General features: G+C 43.1%; 1 protein-coding gene across 1 annotated transcript in view; it reads left to right on the forward strand.

The window, feature by feature from the left end:
* The window catches only part of LOC132397492 (IgGFc-binding protein-like), a 238387-nt gene that overhangs the window by 167335 nt on the left and 47927 nt on the right, over nt 1–23125 (forward strand). The window contains 11 exon segments of the mRNA XM_059976322.1: nt 1659–1861; nt 3916–4057; nt 7281–7528; nt 8884–9058; nt 10440–10548; nt 11204–11298; nt 12532–12708; nt 13660–13862; nt 18632–18776; nt 20296–20537; nt 22469–22633. Coding sequence (XP_059832305.1) covers nt 1659–1861; nt 3916–4057; nt 7281–7528; nt 8884–9058; nt 10440–10548; nt 11204–11298; nt 12532–12708; nt 13660–13862; nt 18632–18776; nt 20296–20537; nt 22469–22633 — 1904 coding nt within the window.

Here is a 23125-nt window from a genome sequence, read left to right on the forward strand (position 1 = left end):
AGGAGGATAGCTGGAAGGTGATAGGTGAATCCAGGTTGATAGGAAAGATAATGTGCTGGAAAGGAAGGAATCTGATAGGAGAGCAGAGTGAACCATAGACAAAAGGGAATGAGGAGGGGACCCAGCGGGAGGTGATAGGCAGATGAGAAGAGGTGAGAGTGAGGAATAGAAGAAGATGGGAAGGGGAAGGCAAGTTTTTTTTTTACAAGAAAGAGATATTGATGTTCATGCCATCAGAAACAGAAGCCACCCACATGGAATATAAGGTGTTACTCCTGACTTGCAGAGTTCCTCCAACATATAGCCTGTGAGCATAAAGTTTTATTTTGAACAGAAGATGAGTCTTCAGGTCAGGAATACTAATGTTGCTGTGTAATTAAAATACACATGTTTTCTGTTTTGTAGCTTCAATGTATTAAACTAATTCAAAGGAAAACACAGGAGTTTGAAATGTGTGTCTAATTTCATGTTTACTTGAAGCAAGGCATGCACATACCACTTGGTAGCATGAAGTCGTAGGCAATTAATGTATTTTACATATAATATGTAATTAATTATGCTATCTTGTTGTGACTCTTGCACCTTATTTGTCCACCTGCACTGTCTCCATTTTGATAACACTGGACAGCAAAGGTCTTGCTTCCTGAATACTTCTGGGTGTATTTTACAGATTTTGGGCTGCTGGTCATGAAAATCGCCATGAAATTTCACTATCATTCTTTAAAAATACTGTATTTGTTATTTCAATTCATAATTCATCCTAGTAGCTGATGACAAGATTAAGGAAGGCATTTGTGTTGGTCCACAATTCAAACAGGTCATCAATGACAGGCAATTCAAAGAACTTCTGGTGGGACCGGAAAAAAAGGCATCCAAGGATGTTGAAAATTTTCTTGGCAAATACAGAGCACCAAACTAGGTTCAGCTGGTTGACAACATTCTTCAAACATACAAAACCATGAAGTGCAACATGTCACTAAAGGCACAAGAGATTCTGGAAATCTAGAACGAGACACACAATGTGCTGGAGGAGCTCAGAAGGTCAGGCAGCATCTATGGATGGGAATAAACAGCTGATGTTTCGGGCTGAAACCCTTCATCAGGACTACAGATTCATTTTCTGCATTCCCATTTAGACTTCTTCCCTGCAAATCTCGGCTCTGTCAGTGACGAGCTTGGTGAAAGGTTTCACCAGGACATTGCGATCATGGAAAAATTGGAATCCATCAATTCTAGATGATTATTGTTGGACACTTAAGCGAGAGGCCTCAGACACAGTACAAATGAAAATCATCAACAAAACATTTTTAGCTTAGTTGAACTATTGCAAAGCCTCAGCACCATTATGCAATTAAAGGCATTATATTCAATAAAAATTAATTTCTTGTTTCTTCAAACTCCTACATGACACAAGTGGTCTGAAATTATACTTGTGTTCAGCTTCAAGTGGTCTATCATTAAAAAAAAAGTTCTGAGGAAACAAAACTTTCAAAAAAATTTGTTGTCCAGTGTAATTTAAACAAACAAGAATGCTTAATCGAACAATATACAGTATATTCAAGATCAGTCAAATATTGAAATATTAAATACACAATAACATGTCTCTTCTCACTGCTGAGTTGTCACTAACACTGGTGTCTCTCGCTCTGTTTCCACAGCTCTCCACTGCCCTGAGAACAGTCATTACAGTCTGTGTACTAGTACCTGCCCACCTACTTGCAATGACCTGTTCTCTCCTATCCACTGCTCAAACCAATGTGTTGAGGGCTGTGAGTGCGATGAAGGATTCGTTCTAAGTAATAGTGAGTGTGTCCGGGCCTCTGAGTGTGGCTGCACAGATGTGACGGGCGATTATAGGCTGGTGAGTATCCCTATCTCTGGCATTAAGCTCTGACCTCAGGTAGAAGGTACAGGATGATCATACCACATTTAATTTTAAATCGGACAAAGTCAGAATCAGGTTTAATATCATGAAATTAGTAGTCTTTGTGGCAGCAGTACAATCCAGTACAAATAATAATTTTTAAAACTGTGAATTACAATAAGTGTCTGTATGTACTTTGATAGATAGAGACATACATAGGTATAGATATAAATAAGTAATTTTAAAATAGAAATAAAAAATAATGAGGTTAGTGTTCATGAGTCCAATGTCCATTCAGAAATTGGATGGCAGAGGGGAAGAAGCTGTTCCTGAATCGCTGAGTGTGTGTCTTCAGGCTCGTGTACCTCCTCCCTGATGATAGCAGAACAAGGCATGACCTGAGTGATTGTGGTGAACTACATATACCTGTCTGGACACGCCCCCCCCCCCCCCCCCCACTGACTGCTCCTGTGGCTCCTCCCACGGACCCCAGTATAAAGGCGATTGGGGCTTCAATCTCCAGGATGTAGTATGGTGGTCAATTGCTGCTTGTTCTTTCTTCCAGTCAATAAAAGCCAATATCTCGCCTCACATCTCAGAGAGTTATTGATGGTGCATCAGTGATAGGGGTCCCTAATGACACATCACTCCTTGAAGATGTCCTGGATACTACAGAGGCCAGTGCCCATGATGGAGCTGATTGAGTTTACAACTCTCTGCAGCTTACTTTGATCCTGTGCAGTGACACCCCCCCCCCATACCAGATGGTGACGCAGCCAGTTAGAATGGTCTCCATAGTATGTCTATAGAAATTTCAGAGTGTCCAAATCTACTCAAACTCCTGATGAAGTACAGCCACTGTTGTGCCTTCTTTGTAGCTGCTGGGTCCAGGACAGATCCTCAGTTAAGAGGGAGAGTTGAGCTGTTGGAGGTGTTGCTTTTAGTTGAGGAGTTAAACCCATCAGCTCTCTCATGTGGACTGAAGATTCCATGGTACTATTTTGACGAAGAGCAGAGGAATTCTAACTGGCAAACCGGACAAGTATTTATCTCAGTCAATATAGCTGAAACAGAGTATTTAGTTTACTATTGCATTGTTGTGTGTGGGAGCTTCCTGTGGGCTACATTGCAGCCAAGATTTCCCAATGTCACAGCAGTAACTTCACATTGAAGCAAGAAGCAATTTAATTGGACCAGTAATTCTGTGAAGATCCAAGCATCTTTACTACAGAGTAAAGGGGGATTGACCATAGTAAGTTTGTGTGCTTCCATTTATATTGTGATTGCTCAGTGTTATCCCTAGTCCTGTTCACCTTACAAACAAGAGAAAATCTACAGATACTGGAAGTCTAAGCGACACACAAAATGCTGGAGGAACTCAGCAGGCCAAGCAGCATCTATGGAAAAAAGTACAGTCAACATTTCGGGCCAGTCCTGCCAAAGGGTTTCGGGCTGAAACGTCAGCTTTTTACTCTTTTCCATAGATGCTGCCTGGCCTGCTGAGTTCCTCCAGCATTTTGTGTGTGTTGCTCCTGTTCTCTTGACTCACTCAGGCCTGTGTCATAATAATCTTCTTACTGCCCATTACGCCACTGGCATCTAGGGCAGCAATGAAAGTCCTTCATCTCTGTCTGTTTAAAACCACTTCTGGTCTTTGTCTTGGTGGTGTTCATTATCCCAGTAGTTTCCTCTCCATTTTCACTACCATCAGTCACACAAGTCCCAGGTGGAGACTCAGGAATACCATCACACTCAGATGTAGAAGGATTCTTCATTGCTGTTTCCATAACAATTTTGTTTTACCAGTCAGTTGTTAGCCATGAGTTGAAACCCGAAACCTGGAGGACTGGTGGACCACTCTTAGTCTGGCCTCTACCCTTTGACCTGTTTGGCATGGGTGACCTACTAAGAGCCAAAGCACAAGGCCCTGACTCCAGCCAGCATAGCTCTCTGGGTCATTGAGGCACTGCGTGCCTCCAAACCCTACGACAAGATTGTAGTCCTCTTGGAGGGTCATAATAATGGAAATCCTTTTTTAACTTCCTCCTCAGCCTAACGAGACCTGGTACAAGAAAGGCTGCAGTGAGCAGTGCCAATGCCTTGGAGAAAAAATCATCAAATGCAAGCCTGCAGGATGCACAACTGGAGAGAGCTGTGGACTACAGGATGGGGAGTATGGCTGTCATCCTCTGGGTAAGGCCTTAGCAACTTTATCAAGCGCGAGATAGACAGACCCAAACTTTGAGGATACAGTGGCGTTGTGGTCACATTGTTGGATTGGTAACAGGACTAGAGTGATGAAGTCACATAAAAGTACAGCACAGAAGCAGGTCCTTTGGCCCATCTAGTCCATGCTAAAACCATTTAAACTGCCTACTCCTATTGACCTGCACTGGTCTCCGTATCCCTACCATTCACGTATCCAAACTTAAATGTTGAAATCGAACTCCCATGCACCACTTGCGCTGGCAGCTTGTTCCACACTCTCATGACCCTCTGAGTGAAGAGGTTTCCTCTCATGTTCCCCTTAAACTTTTCACCTATCATCCTTAACCCATAATCATCTCCCCTTGTCCCTCAGCTGATGCATAAGATCATGTGGCCTCAAGACGTCATAATCAGAATCAGGTGTAATATCACTGGTATATGTCATGACCTAATGGCATGAATATAGATATCTCCTTCCAGTAACCAAATTTACTTCTCCCCTTTCTCAATTCTTCACTCTGACCTTTTACTTCTTCTCATCTGCCTATCGGTTATCTTATGATCTTATGGTTGAGAGAAGGTCAGGAGTAGTAGATCAGTGTTCCAGGGTATAGATATTCCAGGTACTTAAGAGATTCTTAAGATGTTGGAAATCTGGAATAACACACAAAATTATTGGAAGAACTCAAGAGGTCAGACAGATTCTATGGAGAGAAATAGAGTCTAATGAAGGATTTTGATCTGAAATGTCAACTCTTCATTCCTTTCCATAGATGTTTCAGATATGACAGAGGGATGTTAAAAAGCAGGCAGAGTTGTACCTGAGGGAGACTATCATGATAGAACTAAGGGAGGATATCTCGGAAGGCCAATCCAGCAAAGCTACCTGCATAGAAATCGGGAATAAAAAAAGGATATAATCATTGTGATGGGTTATAGGTAAAGCAAAAACAGCAAAAATCAAAAGAAATCAAGAGACAATAACTTACTGTGCTTTGAGGAAAGGAAAGATTTACAGATCCTAAGACATAGGAGCAGAAGCAGACCATTTGGTCCATCAAGTCTGCTCCCCCACTTCATCATGACTGATCCATTTTCTCTCTCTGCCCCAATCTCCTGCCTTCACCCTGTATCTCTTCATGCCCTGGCTAATCAGGAACCTATCAACCTCTGACTCAAGTATACCCAATGTCTTGGCCGCCACAGCTGTCCGTAGCAATGAATTCCGCAGATTCACCACTCTCTGGCTAAAGAAATTCTTCCTCATCATTCTAAATGGATGTCCCTCTTTTTTTAAGGGGGTGTCCTCTGGTCCTAGACTCCCCCAACACAGGAAACATCCTCTCCACATCCATTCTATCGAGCCTTCCAACATTTGATAGGTTTCAATGAGATTCCCCCCTCATTCTTCTGATTTCCAGTGAATGCAGGCCCAGGGTTATCTTACGCTCCTCATGTGACAAGCCTGTCAATTCTGGAATCATTTTTGTTATCATAAGGAGTGTTATATTAGAACCAAGCATAGACCTGATGTGCCAGTTCCCATCAATAGAGACTGACACAATTGAAAAAGATCAGAGTTTTTAGGGACAAGGGTATTACAAAAACCAAGGTGAGAACATTGAGTTCTGGTTTTTGGAATTGGTTTTTTTTAATACTTTTTATATTAGTTGAATTACTGCAAGATGGAAATCATAGCATTTTTTGACAGAATTTGCATTTTTAACGCCTCATATTTTCCACAGTATGTGGTGATTCATCCCCACACTGGCAGAAAATGGTATAGCAGCTAAACAAATAGTTTATCACCTGTTTCAATTTTCATTGGCTAAGTAGTAGCATATTACCCACATGATGTAATAATTTTAATTATGCAGTCTATTAGATAGTTTCTTCCTATCTATGGAACTTCTCTTATATTATTATAAAAAAGATAGAATTTTCAGAGGTACTATCTTGGTTCCTTACTGGCAGAAAGTGGTCTTGCAGTTGCATATATCTTTTCATCTTTCATCAGCTAAATGTTAGCACATTAACCACATGGTATAATTGTGCAGCCATTGATTGAATTCTGTTATCTAAAGAATTTCTGTTATCTCGAGTATAAAGATGATAGATATTTCAAAGACGCCATCACTTATTGCATCTACTGACTCTCTACTTTGCTTCTCAGCTCATCATTTAGTTTCAAATGCTCTATATCTTAGCTTAAAGTTTAAGATAAATGACTGGGAAAATTAAAGTTTCTTGATCATTCTGGAACTCCTAAAAGAATCCAGGAATTGAAAATTATTAAGATCTGACATAGTTCAGATATAACATGGCCTGAATTAGAGGTAGAACAAGATTGAGAACTGGATGGATTTTCTTGTTGCTCTCTATTCCTCCCATAGTTGATAGTTTTTGAAGAGATAAACTAGACATGGAAGCAGAATGCCATTGGGTCAATCGGGGAAGATATCATCAAAGTAATGAAAAAACATAAGGAAAACCAGGTAGAACCCAAGTGGTCTTTCAACCTGCTTCATCACATCATGATTCATACATTTAGACTATAAGACCATAAGATATAGGAGCAGAATTAGTCCATCTGGCCTATTGGGTCTGCTCTGCCATTTCATCATGGCTGATCCAATTTTCCTCTCAGCCCCAATCTCCTGCCTTGTTCCCATATCCCTTCTTGCCCTGACCAATCAAGGATCTGTCAACGTCTGCCTTAAATGTACATAAAGACTTGGCCTCCACAGCTGCTTGTGGCAAAGTATTCTACAGATTCACCACTCTCTTGCCAAAGAAATTCCTCCTCATCTCTTCTGTAAAAGGACACCCCTCATTTCTGAAGCATCGTCCTCTGGTCTTAGACTCTCCCATCGTAGCAAACATCCTCTCCAGATCCACTCTATCAAGGCCTTTCACCATTTGATAGGTTTCAATTAGGTCACCCCTCATTCTTCTGAATTCTAGTGAATACCAGCCCAGAGCCATCAAATGTTCTTCATATGACAAGCCTTCCAATCTGAGAATCATTTTCATGAACCTCCTTTGAACCTTCTCTGGTTTCAGCATATCCTTTCTAAGATGGGGCCTAAAACTGCTCAGAATACTCCCAGTGAGGTCTCTCCAATGCTTTATGAAGTCTCAACATTAAATCCTTGCTTTTATGTTCTCGTCCTCTTGAAATTTGATGCTGATCTTTCTCATGCAACAGGCCATGAAACCTGCAGTGCATCAGGAGACCCACATTACATGACTTTCGATAAGATGGTTCACCACTTCATGGGAACATGCACTTACACTCTCTCTAAACTCTGCAACGCCTCCTCTGGCCTGCCCTACTTCAACATTGAGACCAGTAATGAGCACCGGGGCAGGAATAAGAAGGTGTCCTATGTCAAGGAGGTTCACGTTGAAGTTCATGGTCATCGCATCACCTTAATGAAGAACCGAAGAGTTATCGTAAGTGTTTGGTCCACAGACTGACGCTCTTTCTTTTCTATCTTCACTGCTGAGTCTATATTGTCATGATTCTGACCTTGAATGATCCTGGGTCAAAATCAGTGAATGTCCCAGTTGCACCTTCCTGGGGTATCATTGTGGAGTTTGCGCTACATGAAATGGTTCAAATAATACTGGACAACAAAGGTTTTGTTTCCTGAATACCTTTGAGTGTATCTTATGGATTTTGGGCTGTTGATCATGAAAATCACCATGAAATTTCCCAATCAGACACCATTTTTTTAATTGCCTATATTTGTTATTTCAATTCATAATTCAAGTAGGAATAACTGATGTTAAGATTAAGGAAGGCACTTTTGTTGGTCCACAAATCAAACAGGTCAGCAATGCAATGCAATTGAACACATTATAATCATTAAAAGTTAATTTCTTGTTTCTCCAAATCCCTACATGATGCAAGTAGTACTTGTGGTCAGCTTCAAGTAGTCTAACATAAATAAACAAAAATTATAAGGAAACAACACTTTCAAAAAGATTTATTGTGCAGGGTAATTTGAGGGGAAGATATTCTGATTGGGTGAGAAGAGTAGGGTAGAAATATAATCAATGGGCCAAATTATGACCTCATCATCCCTATCTGATACAAGTTTATAGGTTCAATCATCTTAGTTCTCCCCATCCCAAGAGCAGTTATTGAGTTATGGCAACCAGCCAGACACTGCTCCCAAAATGTCTTGATGGCCTTCCAGAGTTTGCTCCTCTCAAAGATTTTTTGCAGAGCTTAACAAGGTCTCCAACAGGGCAACAATATTTAACTAATTAAAAGAACTTCCCAAAAAAATTATTTAATTATAAACCCACTAACATTCTTGTGGCTTATTATCATCATCATTATGTATCAGGTCGTATGATGTAGGCGATGATGGTCTTATCCATGACCATGATTATTCTTGGCAATTGTTTCTACAGAAGTGGTTTGCCATTTCCTTCTCCTGGGTAGTGTTTTTACAAGATGGGTGACCCCAGCCATTATCAATACTCACCAGATATTGTCTGCCTGACATCAGTAGTTGTATAACCAGGACTTGTGATACGAACCAGCTGCTCATACGGCCATCCACCACCTGCTCCCATGGCTTCACGTGACCCCGATCCGGGGGTAGGGGGGTGGAACTAAGCTGGTGCTACACCTTCCCCAACCATTTGTTCTCTCACTACTACCCTGGAGGTTATCATGGGCATTGGAAAGGCTTCTGGTGCATTCTGGAGACTGGGAAAGCCAGTTGAAAATGAGAAGTTGTGCTGCTGTAGTTCTTGCACCCATCGCGTCCTGACTCTGTTTACTTCTGGCACAGGTGGATGGGCGACGAGTCAACCCTCCTGTCTTTATGGACAACCTGCAGATCCGGATTAGTGGAGGCTACGTCTTGCTGGAGACAGTATTCGGCCTATGGGTGCGCTATGATGGAAACCATCACGTGGATGTTACTGTTCCCTCTTCATACACGGGACAGCTCTGTGGTCTCTGCGGTAAGGTCCAGGGAAGGAACAGGAGTCCTCACTGCCAAATGTAGGGAGGCAGGGGAGGGAAAATGTCAGGCTGGGATTCCCAGCCTGGGGTCCACAGACCCCTTGGTTAATGGTAAGGCTCCATGGCATAAAAAAGTTTGGTACCTTCTGGTCTAGGAGATCCAAGGTATCACAGGACTAATTAATAGATTCCAGGCCAGGCATTAGGTCAGGTTTTAAAAAGTGTCATAAAGCAGGAAGCAAGCTTCTTAAAACCTGTTGTAGTGCCTGGCCTAGGATCTATTAATTGGTACTGTGATTCCTGAGCTTAAAGATTTGACTGCTGCAGACAATGATGGACTGATCAAATTCAGGGCGTCCCAAAGAAAAGCCCAGTGGGTCATAGGGCTAGAGGGCCTTACAATGATAGGGAAGGGAATGAGAGCATGTACTGATACTATTAGATCAACTGTTTGTTTCCTAGTCAACACCAAGTTAAAATAATCAAAATATCAAACGGTGTCAATGGGTAACTTGGTCTAGAGACATTGGTGGAACAGTACAGAGATTACTTTGTATCTAACCCTGAGACATAGAGGGAAATTTACTCTACATCTAACCCATAGTGCCCCTGCTCAGTGGGATAGTCTAGAGCAGGGGTTCCCAACCTATTTTATGCTGTGGACCCCTGCTATTAACCGAGAAGGTACATGGACACGGATTGGGAACCCTGGGTCTAGAAAGAGATTTGCTCCAAACCTGGCCTCATAGTCAAAGAAAAATACAGCACAGAAACAGTCCCTTCAGTCCATCTAGTCCATGCCAAACCATTTAAACTGCCTAGTCCATTGACCTGCACCCGGACTATAATCCTCCATACCCCTACCATCCATATACCTATCCAAACTTCTCTTAATTGTCAAAATTGAGCTTGCATGCACCACTTGCACTGGTAGCCTATTCCACACACTCACAACACTGAGTGAAGAGATTTCCCAATGTGTTCTCCTTAAACTTTTCACCTTTCACCCTTAACCCATGACCTCTAGTTGTAGTTCCACCCAACTTCAGTGGAAAAAGCCTGCTTGTATTTACCCTATCTATATCCCCTCATAATTTTGTATACCTGTACCAAATCGCCCCTCAATTTTCTACATTCCAAGGAATGAAATCCTAACCTTTTCAAGCTTTCTTTCAGTCCTGCCACACTCTTGTAAATTTTCTCTAGACTATTTCAATCGTATTTACATCTTTCCTGTAGGTAGGTGACCAAAACTACATACAATACTCCAAATTAGGCCTCAACAACATCTTATACAACTCCAGTCCTGGCAACATCCTTGTAAATTTTCTCCGGACTCTTTCATGTTCTATTAGAACAGCCCAATTCTCTTTCTTGCAGGAAATTATAACGGGAAGAAGACTGATGACAACTTGAAGCCCGATGGCAGTGTTGCTGAGACCACAGACAAACTGGGAGAGAGTTGGCTTGTACCTGACAACACCACAGGGTAACTGCAAGCCTGGTTGTTCATTGAATCATATAATTGTAAATGCACACAGTCAGACAGAGCCCATTCAATCCACTGGTCTGGAGCCAATTCTGTCCAAATAATCCAGTTAGCCCCTCCTCCTACCATTTTCTTGTAATTTCTCTCCAAGTACTTACCTGATTTAGTTTCAAAGACTGATTCTGTTTTGAAGAGTCCTTCTACATCTGTGTGTATGACAGTATTATCAGATAGACATGGAGGACCTTCATTACTGCCAGTGGCATAACAGACAGTAAGTAAGTAAGTCATGCAGGTCCTGGATGGAGACTCAGGAACTATCGCACTCAGATGTCGAAGGATTCTCCATTGCTGTTTCCGTAATGATTTTATTTTACCAGTCAGGGTTGTTGGCCCTGAGCTGAACCCCTAGCTGTGGAGGACCAGTGGACCATTCTTGGTCTGGCCTCTACCCTGTGACCTATCTGGTATAGGTGACCCTACCAAGAGCCAAAGCTTAAAGCCCTGACTCTAGTCAACATGGCTCTCCGGGTCACTGAGGCACACAAGCGTCCAAACCCTACGACAAAGTTGTGGTCCTTTTGGAGGAATGGCTGCTCAGCTCTCAGGTAAACTGCACTGCACTGACATCCTGTCCTCTTGCCTCTCTGGGCAGGTGCACGAACACTGGTGGGATCAAAGACTGTGACAAGGATATTGAGCAGGAGGCACAACAGTCAACAAGTTGCGGCATGATCAAGGATCCAACAGGTAACAGGCACTTCAGGGTGAAAACTCCAAACAGAAGCCCCTTTGTTATTTCAGCCCTCACTGTCTATATTCCCATTTTTTTCTCCTTCTTCCTCTTTATCTTTTCTTCCAATTCTGCTCCTCACCATCCCTCTTTCTCCCCCATGCTTCCAGTATTTTCCTCCTCTAATTCCCACTTCTCCCATTCCCAATTTTTCCTCTAGCAAATCACCGATTTTCCCCACTTCCATTCTCCTATTTCATGTTCACATTTTCCCCTTTCCTCCTTCCCACTTACTCATTCTGCCACTTTCACCATTTTTGTGTTGTCTCAGTTGTAATGTGAACAAAGTCACTGGAGAGTTGCAAATGGTAGATAAAAAGTAGTCTTGTATTCAACAAGAGCAAGCAGACCCTTTCAAAGGAAGAGGCCTGTTTTATTCAATATTACATGACATTTTATGTGTTAAAGGTAAAAGGACAATTCTATATTTACAATATATCTACAAAGATTTCCTTTGAATTTTTTTGTTCAGTCGTTAAGATGAGTCCAACTCTTCATGGCCTCATGGACTCCTGCACACCAAGCCTTCTTGTTGGAAACTGCCTCTCGAAGATCCCCAAGGCTCATATACATTGTCTGAGTAATATTATCTATCCATCATAGTCTCTGTCATCCTCTGCTTCTTTTACCTTCTGTTTTACCTAACATGAGAGTCTTCTCCAAGGAATCCTGTCTGCTCACGATGTGGCCAAAATATCTGAGCTTTTGTCTCATAATCAAGCCTCCTAATGAACAGTCTGACTGTATTTCTTCAAGTACTGACTTGTTGGATCTTCTTGCTGAATTACATGTGACTGTTAAACCTCCTTCTTCACAGCCACACTCCAGACACCCAAAATTAATGTTAATCAGCATTGTCTATTTTTTTTTCAATTAACTGCAGTTCACAGCTGTAGGAGCCTATTGACCGGAGCTGTATTTTAAATTTAATCTACAGACTTCATTCAGGTCTAAAGATTGGTTGATGAAGTTAATATTTTGCTGTACACCCTAAGTCCAGAATATGCCCTAACAGCTCCACATTCTTTCACATTCCATTTTCCTCCATTTGGACTTATGAGAGGAGTAAGAGACTGCACCGTTCTACTCCCTCAGTTCCCACTTTGGGGAAGACTTGTAAAGTCTCTCATTTGTGTGACCATTTGTGTCTCTCATCCATGACCTTCCTGTTTTCCTGTTCCTTTCTACAGGCCCATTCAAGGAGTGTCACAATAAGGTTCCTCCTGAGATATACTTTGAAAGCTGTGTGTACGATCAGTGTGCCTCCGAGGGGGACACAGGAATCCTCTGCCTTGCCCTCCAGTCTTATGCAGCCCTCTGTGCCCAGGCTGGTGTCCCTGTAACCTGGAGAAAGAAGACATTTTGCCGTGAGTACCTCATACACACTCCTCTGCAATCTGCAAAGGATTATGGAATCAGAATCAGGTTTAATATTATCAGCTATTTCATAAGATTTGTTAACTTTGTGGCAGCAGTACAACACAGTACATGATAATACAGAAAAAACTGTGAATTACAGTAAGTGTATGATGTATATATTTATATATACATTAAATAGTTAATAAGTAGTGCAAAAACAGAATTAAAAAGGTAGTGAGGTACTGTTCATGGGTTCAATGTCCATTCAGTAATCTGATGGCAGAGGGGAAGAAGCTGTTCCTGAATCACTGAGTGTGTGTCTTCAGGCTCCTGTACCTCCTCCCTGATGGTAACAATGCGAAGAGGGCATGGCCTGAATGATGGGGGTTCTTAATGATGGATGCCGCCTTCTTGAGGCATCGCTCCTTGAAGATGTCCTGGATACTACAGGGGCTAGTATCCATGATGGAGCTGACTGAGTTTACAACTCTCTGCAGCTTATTTTGACCCCCCCCCCCCATACCCCATAACAGATGGTGATGCAGCCAGTTAGAATGCTCTCCATTCTGTAGAAATTTCCAAATGTCTTTGGTGACATACCAAATCTTCTCAAACTCCTAATGAAGTATGTACGCTGTTGTGCCTTCTTTGTAACTGGGCCTAGGACAGATCCTCACAGATGCTAACACCCAGGGACTTCAAATGACAAGTTATTTACTGGGTTTATCACTGCCAGTGGGTTGGGGAGGACGTGTCCATCCCTTCAAATTATTAGCAGTGATGTCCTTTAGATACATCTGAGGACTAATGTCTCAACTGAAATCTGAATGCAGGATTGAGCTCAGGAGGGGCTTTCCACCCCACTCTGCCCTGTCCTCAGTCCAATATCCCCCTCTGATGGTGCCCAGTCGTTCTGCCCCTCTTTCATGTGAACTGAGTTCCTCATTCTCTCCACACAGCTCTGAACTGCCCGGCGGGCAGTCACTACGAACCCTGCAGCAGTGCTTGCCCTGCATCCTGCACTGATCTGGCATCTGCCAATGACTGCGCCCATCCCTGTGTCGAGGGTTGTGTCTGCGACCGCGGTTACGTGCTGAGTGGAGAAAAGTGCGTCACATTTGACCAATGCGGTTGTGTGGATTCAGAGAGGAACTACCACTTGGTAAGTGCCACACGCCTTTGTTTAACATGACAATGGTGTAGCAAAAGCTTCAGCAAGGGACAATACATCGAGGAGTTCAAAGTACATGTTCAGTATACAATTTGAGGTTCTGCGCACGCCCCCCCCCAACCCCTATAGGCAGCCACAAAGCAAAGAAACTTAAAAGAACCCGTAAAAAAGGCTATTGAACACTCAACATGCAGAGAGAGAGAAAAAAACAAAATGTGAAAACAATAAAAGTAAGCAAATAGCATTCAAAACAAAAGTGAGTCCAGAGCAACCGGAGCAAGGACAGCTTCAGCCTCAGTTCAGCACAGAGCCGAGTAAACATCACGGAGCTCTCAGAGACAGTGCAGGCCGCAGCCTCAGCCTCAGTTCGGCACAGAGCCGAGTAAACATCATGGAGCTCTCAGAGACAGTGCAGGCCGCAGCCTCAGCCTCAGTTCGGCACAGAGCCGAGTAAACATCACGGAGCTCTCAGAGACAGTGCAGGCCGCAGCCTCAGCCTCAGTTCGGCACAGAGCCGAGTAAACATCACGGAGCTCTCAGAGACAGTGCAGGCCGCAGCCTCAGCCTCAGTTCGGCACAGAGCCGAGTAAACATCACGGAGCTCTCAGAGACAGTGCAGGCCGCAGCCTCAGCCTCAGTTCAGCACAGAGCCGAGTAAACATCACGGAGCTCTCAGAGACAGTGCAGGCCGCAGCCTCAGCCTCAGTTCGGCACAGAGCCGAGTAAACATCACGGAGCTCTCAGAGACAGTGCAGGCCGCAGCCTCAGCCTCAGTTCAGCACAGAGCCGAGTAAACATCACGGAGCTCTCAGAGACAGTGCAGGCCGCAGCCTCAGCCTCAGTTCGGCACAGAGCCGAGTAAACATCACGGAGCTCTCAGAGACAGTGCAGGCCGCAGCCTCAGCCTCAGTTCGGCACAGAGCCGAGTAAACATCACTGAGCTCTCAGAGACAGTGCAGGCCGCAGCCTCAGCCTCAGTTCGGCGCAGAGCCGAGTAAACATCACGGAGCTCTCAGAGACAGTGCAGGCCGCAGCCTCAGCCTCAGTTCAGCGCAGAGCCGAGTAAACATCACGGAGCTCTCAGAGACAGTGCAGGCCGCAGCCTCAGCCTCAGCTTCAGTTCAGCGCAGAGCTGAGAAAACATCATGGGGCCCTCAGACACAGAGCCCAGAGCAGCCGGATGCTCTTAGAATAAGCAATAGATATATTTGTCTTTATTACCAGGATACAAGGAAATCTTGCTGTACTTGTGTGCAAGGCCACATGCTTCAGCTATTCATGCTTAATTAAGAAAATACAACACAGTTTGTCCAGATGTTTAGGAGAGGTCTGTTTTTGCTACTTTAAAACAGTGAAGTGCAACATGGAACATTACAGCACAGTTCAGGCCCTTCAGCCCACTATGTTGTACAGACCTTTTAACCTGCTCTAAGATCAATCTAACTCTTCCCTCCTACACAACCCTCCCTTTCCTATCATCCATGTGCCTATCTAAGAGTTTTTAAATGCCCCTAATGTATCTGCCTCTACCACCACCCCCTAGCAGGGTGTTCCACACATCCGCCTCTCTCCGTGCAATAAAAACAAATCTCTGACATCCCCTCTATACTTTCTTCCAATCACCTTAAAATTATGCCCCCTCGTATTAACCATTTCCACCCTGAGAAAATGTCTCTGGCTGCCCACTCTGTCTCTGCCTCGTCAATTTGTACATCTCTAGCAAATCACCTCACTCTCCTTCAGATCAAAGTGAAAAGCCATACTCCCATCTTTAGGCATTGATAGGGCATTTGCTGTTTTTTCTGGCTAGAGACCCTACATAGGGAAACATCATCTGAAGACAAAAGGGAGAGCCATTCGAGACTGAACTTAGTAAAATCTCTTCACCAAGGGCAGTACATCTTGAAGTTCTCTGCTGCAGAGGCTGGGTATATTCATGGCTGTGATTTTGGGGAATTGAAGGATATGGGAATCAAGAAGATGGTAGATTTCATGGAGAGATCTGAATTGATTTTAATGAATAATTGAGCAAATTCTAGGGCCAAATTATTGCTATGATGTCATTTGATACAGATACTCATAATATTGGCAAATTTGGCCAAACATTTTAATTCCGATTCCCTTGGCCTCCTCTTGTGCCACGATGAAGCCACCCTCAGTGTGGAGGTGCAACACTTTATATTCTGTCTGGGTAGCCTCCAACCTGAAGGCATGAATATCAATTTCTCCTTCCAGTTAAAAAAATTTTCCCTCCCCTTTCCCCCTTATGATCCACTCTCATCTCCTATCAGATTCTTTCCCCTCCAGCCCTTGACCTTTCCCACCCACCTGACTTCACCTATCACCTCCCAGCTATCCTCTTTCCCCTACCCCCACCTTTTATTCTGGTGTCTTCCCCCTTCCTTACCAGTCCTGATGAAGGGTTTTGACCTGAAATGTCAACTGCTTATTCATTTCCATAGATGCTGCCCGACCTGCTGAGTTCCTCCGGCATTTTGTGTGTGTTACTCTGGATTTCCAGCATCTGTGGAACCTCTTGTGTTTATGATTTCTGAATAGACATGCTTTGTGTTTCATTGGCAAGGCCAGGATATTGTTTCTCCCAACTGCCCCTGGACACTTTCATGGCACAGAGTCAGAAAGGACAGAAACAGGCCCTTTAGCCCAACTGGTCTATGCTGACCAAGATTCCCACCTAAACAAATCCCATTTGGCAGTTTGGTAGAAATGACCATTTCACACAGTAGTTAAGAGTCACAAAACATAGAACATTACAGGTCGTTCAGCCCATGATGTTGTGCTCACCCTTTCACCTACTCTGTGATCTAATCTAAACATTCCTTCCCACATAGCTCTTCATTTTTCTTTCATCCACGTGCCTGTCCAAGAGTTTCTTAAATGTCCCTAATCTATCTGTGTTATGTTTTGTAACTTCCAAACATTAAACGAATTCATAGGAGGACACTCAAGTCTGAAATGCGGGTCTGACTTTGAGTTTACTGAAGGGCATCACACAAATGTCTTAACAACCCTATTAACTTCCGTGGCAACTTTGAGAGATCTATCTATCTGGGCGTGAGATCCCTCTGTTCCTGCTCAGTGCTGAATCCTGCCATTAACCCTGCATTTTGCCTTCACGTTTAACCTTCAAGAATCACAAAGCTTTTTCAGATCGAACTCCACCTCCCAACCACATTGTTGTGGACATAGAGTCACATGTCACAGGGATGAATCTGTCAAGCCTGCATAAGTAGGCATCTCCCAGTCACCAGCTTCTCAGGGATCACATGCCTCTCATTCCTAATTCATCACCTGCAGCCTATTGACACCCCCTCTCATCCACAGTCCTTGTTCACTCATGCAAACCAGCCAGTCTCAACCATTTGTTCCTAGCCTTCAGAGACCTTGTTGCCTGTTGTGTTTAGTATTTGTTCTCTCTTGTTCAGTGGCCTTTCACAGCTTGTTATTTTGCCACTGACTGTTAAAGTTATTGCTCAATGCAAGATTGTCTCCATTGCTTGACTTTTGGGTCAAATCTCCTCCACGTTTCCTAGAAGAATCACAGATTTCCTTTCCTTCTAAGATAATCAAATAAGCTTCAGTAGTTTGATCTGGAAGTTCCATGGTCAATGCTACTTAAAATTATCAGTCAGATTCATTTAATTAATTAACTGAATATGAATTCCTATGGAGGATTGCATCTACAGATCATTGATCCAAACCTCTGCATTAATATCTGAGTACACCAATAAGATCATAAGATGTAGGAGCAGAATTAGTCCATTTGGCCCATCGAGTCTGCTCCACCATTTTCCCTCTCAGCCTCAATCTCCTGCCTTTTCCCCATATCCCTCACTAATCAAGAATCTATCAATCTCTGCCTTAAATGTACCCAATGACTTGGCCTCCACAGCCACATGTGGCAACGAATTCCCCAGATTCACCACTCTATGGCTAAAGAAATTCCTCCTCATCTCTGTTCTAAATGGACACCCCTCTGTTCTGTGTCTGTGTCCTCTGGCCTTAGACTCCCCCCACCATAGGAAATATCCTCTCCACATCCACTCTACTGAGGCCTTTCAACATTCGATTGATACCAATGAGGTCAGCCCTCATTCTTCTGAATTCCAGTGAGTACAAGCCCATAGCCATCAAACGCTGCTCATATGACAAGTTTTTCAATCCTGGAATCATTTTTGTGAACCTCCTTTGAACCCTCTCCAGTTTCAGCACATTCTTTCTAAGACAGGGAGCACACAACTGCTCACACTACTCCAGATGAGGCCTCACCACAGCTTTATAAAGCCTCAACATTACATCCTTGCGTTTATATTCTAGTGATCTAGTCCTCTCAAAATGAGTAACTCAATTTACAAAAGGGATGAATTCCTGGAATATGTTTCATTTGGTGAAGTTTCACTAAATTGAATAGGCTAGGAAAATGAATTATGGAGAGTTCCATACATGTGCATTTATGCAAGGAGAGGGCATGTTACAGTATGTGTAATAGAGAAAAGAGCTTCATAAATCAAACATTTGTAAATTGCTGGTATTGTCAATGACTCTACCTTTAAATATTTGGATAGTGCCAGATTTAGAGTTGTTACACCCCAAAGGTGAATGCAAAAAAGTGTATGCATGTCCACTGAAACGAAACACCAGAGAGATTAAGGACTGGTGTTATTACAAAAGAAGACTGGTAAGATAAATAAGAAAGTGAATGGATTTGAATAGTTTCTTTCTGATTTTGTCTTGTTCAGCTGGGAGAGAACTGGATCACAAACAGGAACTGCACAGAGCGCTGCACCTGCTCCAGCCCTGGCAACATCACCTGCAAGCAGTGGGAGTGTGGCCCCTTAGACAGTTGTGGAGTGCTGGATGGAGTCCTGGGATGTCAAACCACAGGTCAGGGTCAACACCTTACTTTGATTGTTGAGGAGGCCACAATAGCTTAATAACAGAGTGACACGTCCAGCGATACTGGACAAGGGCTACCATTTAAATTCATTCTTCAGGATGTGATCATCTCTGCCAAGGGTAATACTTATTGCTCACAATGATTTGCCTTCATTGGCAAAGAAGATTGGTGGCGAAGATTTCCTGAATGCCGCATTTCATCTCTTGAAGTACTTCCACAGTGATGGATGGGACAAAAGTGGACTTAGATCTAACAATGGAAGAACATCAGTTTATTTCCAAGGTAGCATGGTGCGTGACTTAGAAGACTGTCTGTAGATGGTGTCCCCCCCGGATTTCTTAGAGGTTAAAGTCAGTGCAGTGGTGACTCTAAAAAACCAAAGCCGCTGTTAGAGACCAGACATAGGGAGTTATACTGTATGACGTGCTCTTTGATCCAATCCAGTAATAACGTTTAAAACGTCAAAGAAATGTATTCAATCCTTTATTAGTAAGTAACAAAGCATACAATCTTGAAGCGATGAAGTTTATAAAATTAAAACTAGCGATATTAAACGTACTTAAGTGGACTTAAACTATATTGCATACACTTCTGGTCACCCCACTATAGGAAGGATGTTGAGGCTTTGGAGAGAGTGCAGAAGAGGTTTGCAAGGATGCTACCTGGGTTAGAGGGAATAAGAGGCTGGACAAACTTGGGTTGTTTTCTCTGGAGCAGCGGAGGCTGAGGGGAGATCTGATAGAGGTTTACAAGATTATGAGAGACATCGATAGAGTGGACAGGGAGTATCTGTTTCCCAGGGTAGAAATGTCTAATACCAGAGGGGATGCATTGAAGATGAGAGGGGGTAGGTTCAAGGGGGATGTAAGGGGTAAGTTTTTTACTCAGAGAGTGGTGGATACCTGGAATGCACTGCTTGGTGTGGAGGTAGAGGCAAATATATTAGAAGCTTTTGTGTTTTAATTTTTATTTGTTTTTAGTAACATGACTACATTTTATAAACATGAGAAAGTATGCAGATACTGGAAATCCAGAGCAACACGTGCAAAATGCTGAAGGAACTCAGCACGTCAGGCAGATTCCATAGAAATGAATAGATTGTAGATGTTTTGAGCCGAGACCCTTCTTCAGGACTAAATCTTACATTTTAGTAAGATGCAAACATTTTTTTTCCATATTAATGAATGTCAAAGACACCAACACACCATTTTAAGCCATTTGTCAGCTGTTAAGATTGAAGGTGTGGCTTAATGGTTGTCAAAGCATTTCTAAGGACTGGTATTAGATTTGCAGCAGGGCTTGGCCAACCACAAGCAATCTTTGGAGATGAAGTTGTGGCAGTGGGTAAGTATGGATAGGAGAGTTGGGAGCTCAGCTGACACATTGAGGGACACTGAACAAACCATCCAATAGAAAGTTTGTTGTGCACCCTCATTAGATAAAAGTCCACTTTGATCTCATTGGTCATGTACCAGTGTATAGTGACCCTAATGTATCTTCCAACAGGCTCTGCCTCGTGCCACGTTGCTGGGGACCCACACTATTACACATTTGACAACGCCATGCACAGCTTCATGGGGACCTGCACCTACACGCTGGTCAGTGTCTGCGACACCACCAAGGTGACTTCTTTCACCATCAGTGCCAAGAATGAGGAGCGAGGCCTACCTCAGGTTTCCTACCTCCGCGAGATTCATATTGACATCTATGGTCACCGCATCAGTCTGAAAAAGAGTAGGAGGATCCTGGTGAGTAGAGATAATCGCAAGACCATAAGACATAGGAACAGAATTTGGCCATTCAGCCCATCGAGTCTGCTTCACCATTTCATCATGGCTGATCCATTTCCTTCTCAACCCCATTCTCCTCATAACCTTTCACACCCTAACTAATCAAGAATCTATTACCCTCTGCCTTAAATATACCCAATGACTTGGCTTCCACAGCTACCTGTGACAGCAAATTCCACAGATTCATCACTCTCTACCTGAAGAAATCCCTCCTCATATCTGTTCTAAATGGATGTTCCTCTATTCTGAGGCTGTTTCCTCTGGTCCTAGACTCTCCCACTAACAGAAACATCCTCTTCACATCCGCTCTATCTAGCCATTTATAAAGTCTCAACATTATCTCCTTGCTTTTAAATTCTAGTCCTCTTGCATGAGTGCTAACATCAAATTCGCCTTCCTCACCACCAACTCAACCTGTGAATTACTTATTGAGATATAGCACGGAATAGGCCCTTCCTGCTCTTTGAAATAGGCCATCCAGCAATCCCTAGCCTAATCATGGGACAACCTACAATGACTATTAACCTACCAAATGGTACATCTTTGGGCTGTGGGAGGAAACTGGAGCACCCAGAGGAAACCCGCACAGCCATGGGGAGAACGTACAGACTCCTTACAGGCAGTGGCAGGAGTCCTCCATGAGGACTACCAAATCCCCTGAGGGAGAGCCACTAGAATCACAATCAGGTTTAAAATCACCAGCATACGTCTTGAAATTAGTTATGTGGCAGCAGCACATTGCAATACATAACAATAAAAACTATTTTACAGTAAGTAGTATATACATTTTTTAAAGTTAAATTAAATATGTAGTGCAAAAAGAGAAAGAAAAAGTAGTGACCAAATCCCAGGTTCCCTGGATTCCTCTCTCCTCTTCCTAAATTGTGAACCACTCTAGATCTTGATTCCCACCCATAAGATCTCTTGGTCACCACTTCACCATTCCTAAACTTTAGTTCATTCAAAGACTTTTCTGCCCCAGGATTCGTCCACTGGCTGCCAGTCTGGTGATGTCATAACCTCTTCACCTATGTCTAAAGTCCTCTATTCCTACAAGATCAAAGTTCAAAGTTAATCTTATTATCAAAGCACATATATGCCACCATATACAACCCTGAGATTCATTTTCCTGTGGGCATAGTCAACAAAACTATAGAATAATAACCATAACACAATCAATGAAAGACTGCCTGACTTGAATGTTCAACCAGAGTGCAGAAGACAGCAAACTGTGCAAATACAAAAATAATAATAATAATAAATAAGCAATAAATATCAAGAATATGAGTTAAAGAGTCATATAAAGTGAGTCCATTGGTTGTGGGAACATTTCAATGATGGGATAAGTGAAGTTGAGTGAAGTTATCCCCTTTGGGTCAAGAGCCTGGTAGCTGAGGGATTCCTAAACTGGTGGTATGAGTCCTGAAGCTCCTGTACCTTCTTCCTGATGGCAGCAGCAAGAAGAGAGTATGTCCTGGGTGGTGGGGGTCCCTGATGATGGATGCTGCTTTACTGCAACAGCATTTTATGTAGATGTGCTCGATGGTTGCGAGGGCTCCTCCATTTCTGGCCTCTTACACATCCCTGATTTTCTTGACTCCTCTGCCTTCTGTTCCCTGTGCCATAAACTCTGGAACTCTCCGACACCTATAACACCCCCTGCCTTTCCATCTCTCTCTTTCTATCTATGTACCAACTAGTTCTTCTTAAAACGTATTGATCTTTGACCATTTGACCTAATATGTCTTTGAACTTCGAACTTTGTAGTTGAAACGGATTTGATAACATCTCAGTATGTCATCAAAAAGCATTTTAGAATCTTAAATGTTCTGTACAAGGTTAGATTTCTGATGGCAATGACTTCACAGATTTCTGTTTATATTCTGTAGGTGGATGGGATGAGGGTTCGAGCCCCATTGTTTGATCAGATCAAAGGCACCTCCATTACAAGCAGCGGCATTTACTCTCTAGTGGAGACTGACTTTGGCCTGGTGGTGAAGTTTGATGGAAATCACCATTTGGAGATCAAGGTTCCCAGCACCTACTTTGGAAAGGTGAGAGTGCAAACACCACAGGCTGCCTGGTAACATAGAGCTTAGTAACAACCTTCAGACAATGCTGCCATACTTATCTGTCTTATCATCATCATTATGTGCCACGTCAGATGATGTAGATGATCATGGTCTTGTCATGACCATAATTGTTCTTGGCAAATTTCTCTACAGAAGTGGTTTGCCATTGCCTTCTTCTGGACAGTGTCTTTACAAGACAGGTGATCCCAGCCAATATCAATACTCTTCAGGGATTGTCTGCCTGGAGTCAGTGGTTGCATAACCAGGACTTGTGATATACACCAGCTGCTCATATGACCATCCACCATCTGCTCTCTTGACTTCACGTGACCCTGATTGGGGTGGGGGGGGTGGTGCTAAGCAGGTGCTACACCTTGTCCAAGGGTGATCTGCAGGCTAGTGGAGGGAAGGAGTAAGTGCCTTTTACCTCCTTTGGTGGAGACGTACCTCCACCCCACCATCTGTCTTTAGGAA

The sequence above is a fragment of the Hypanus sabinus genome, chromosome 7 (assembly GCF_030144855.1).
Source record: "Hypanus sabinus isolate sHypSab1 chromosome 7, sHypSab1.hap1, whole genome shotgun sequence".
In the NCBI taxonomy this organism is placed as follows: domain Eukaryota; kingdom Metazoa; phylum Chordata; class Chondrichthyes; order Myliobatiformes; family Dasyatidae; genus Hypanus; species Hypanus sabinus.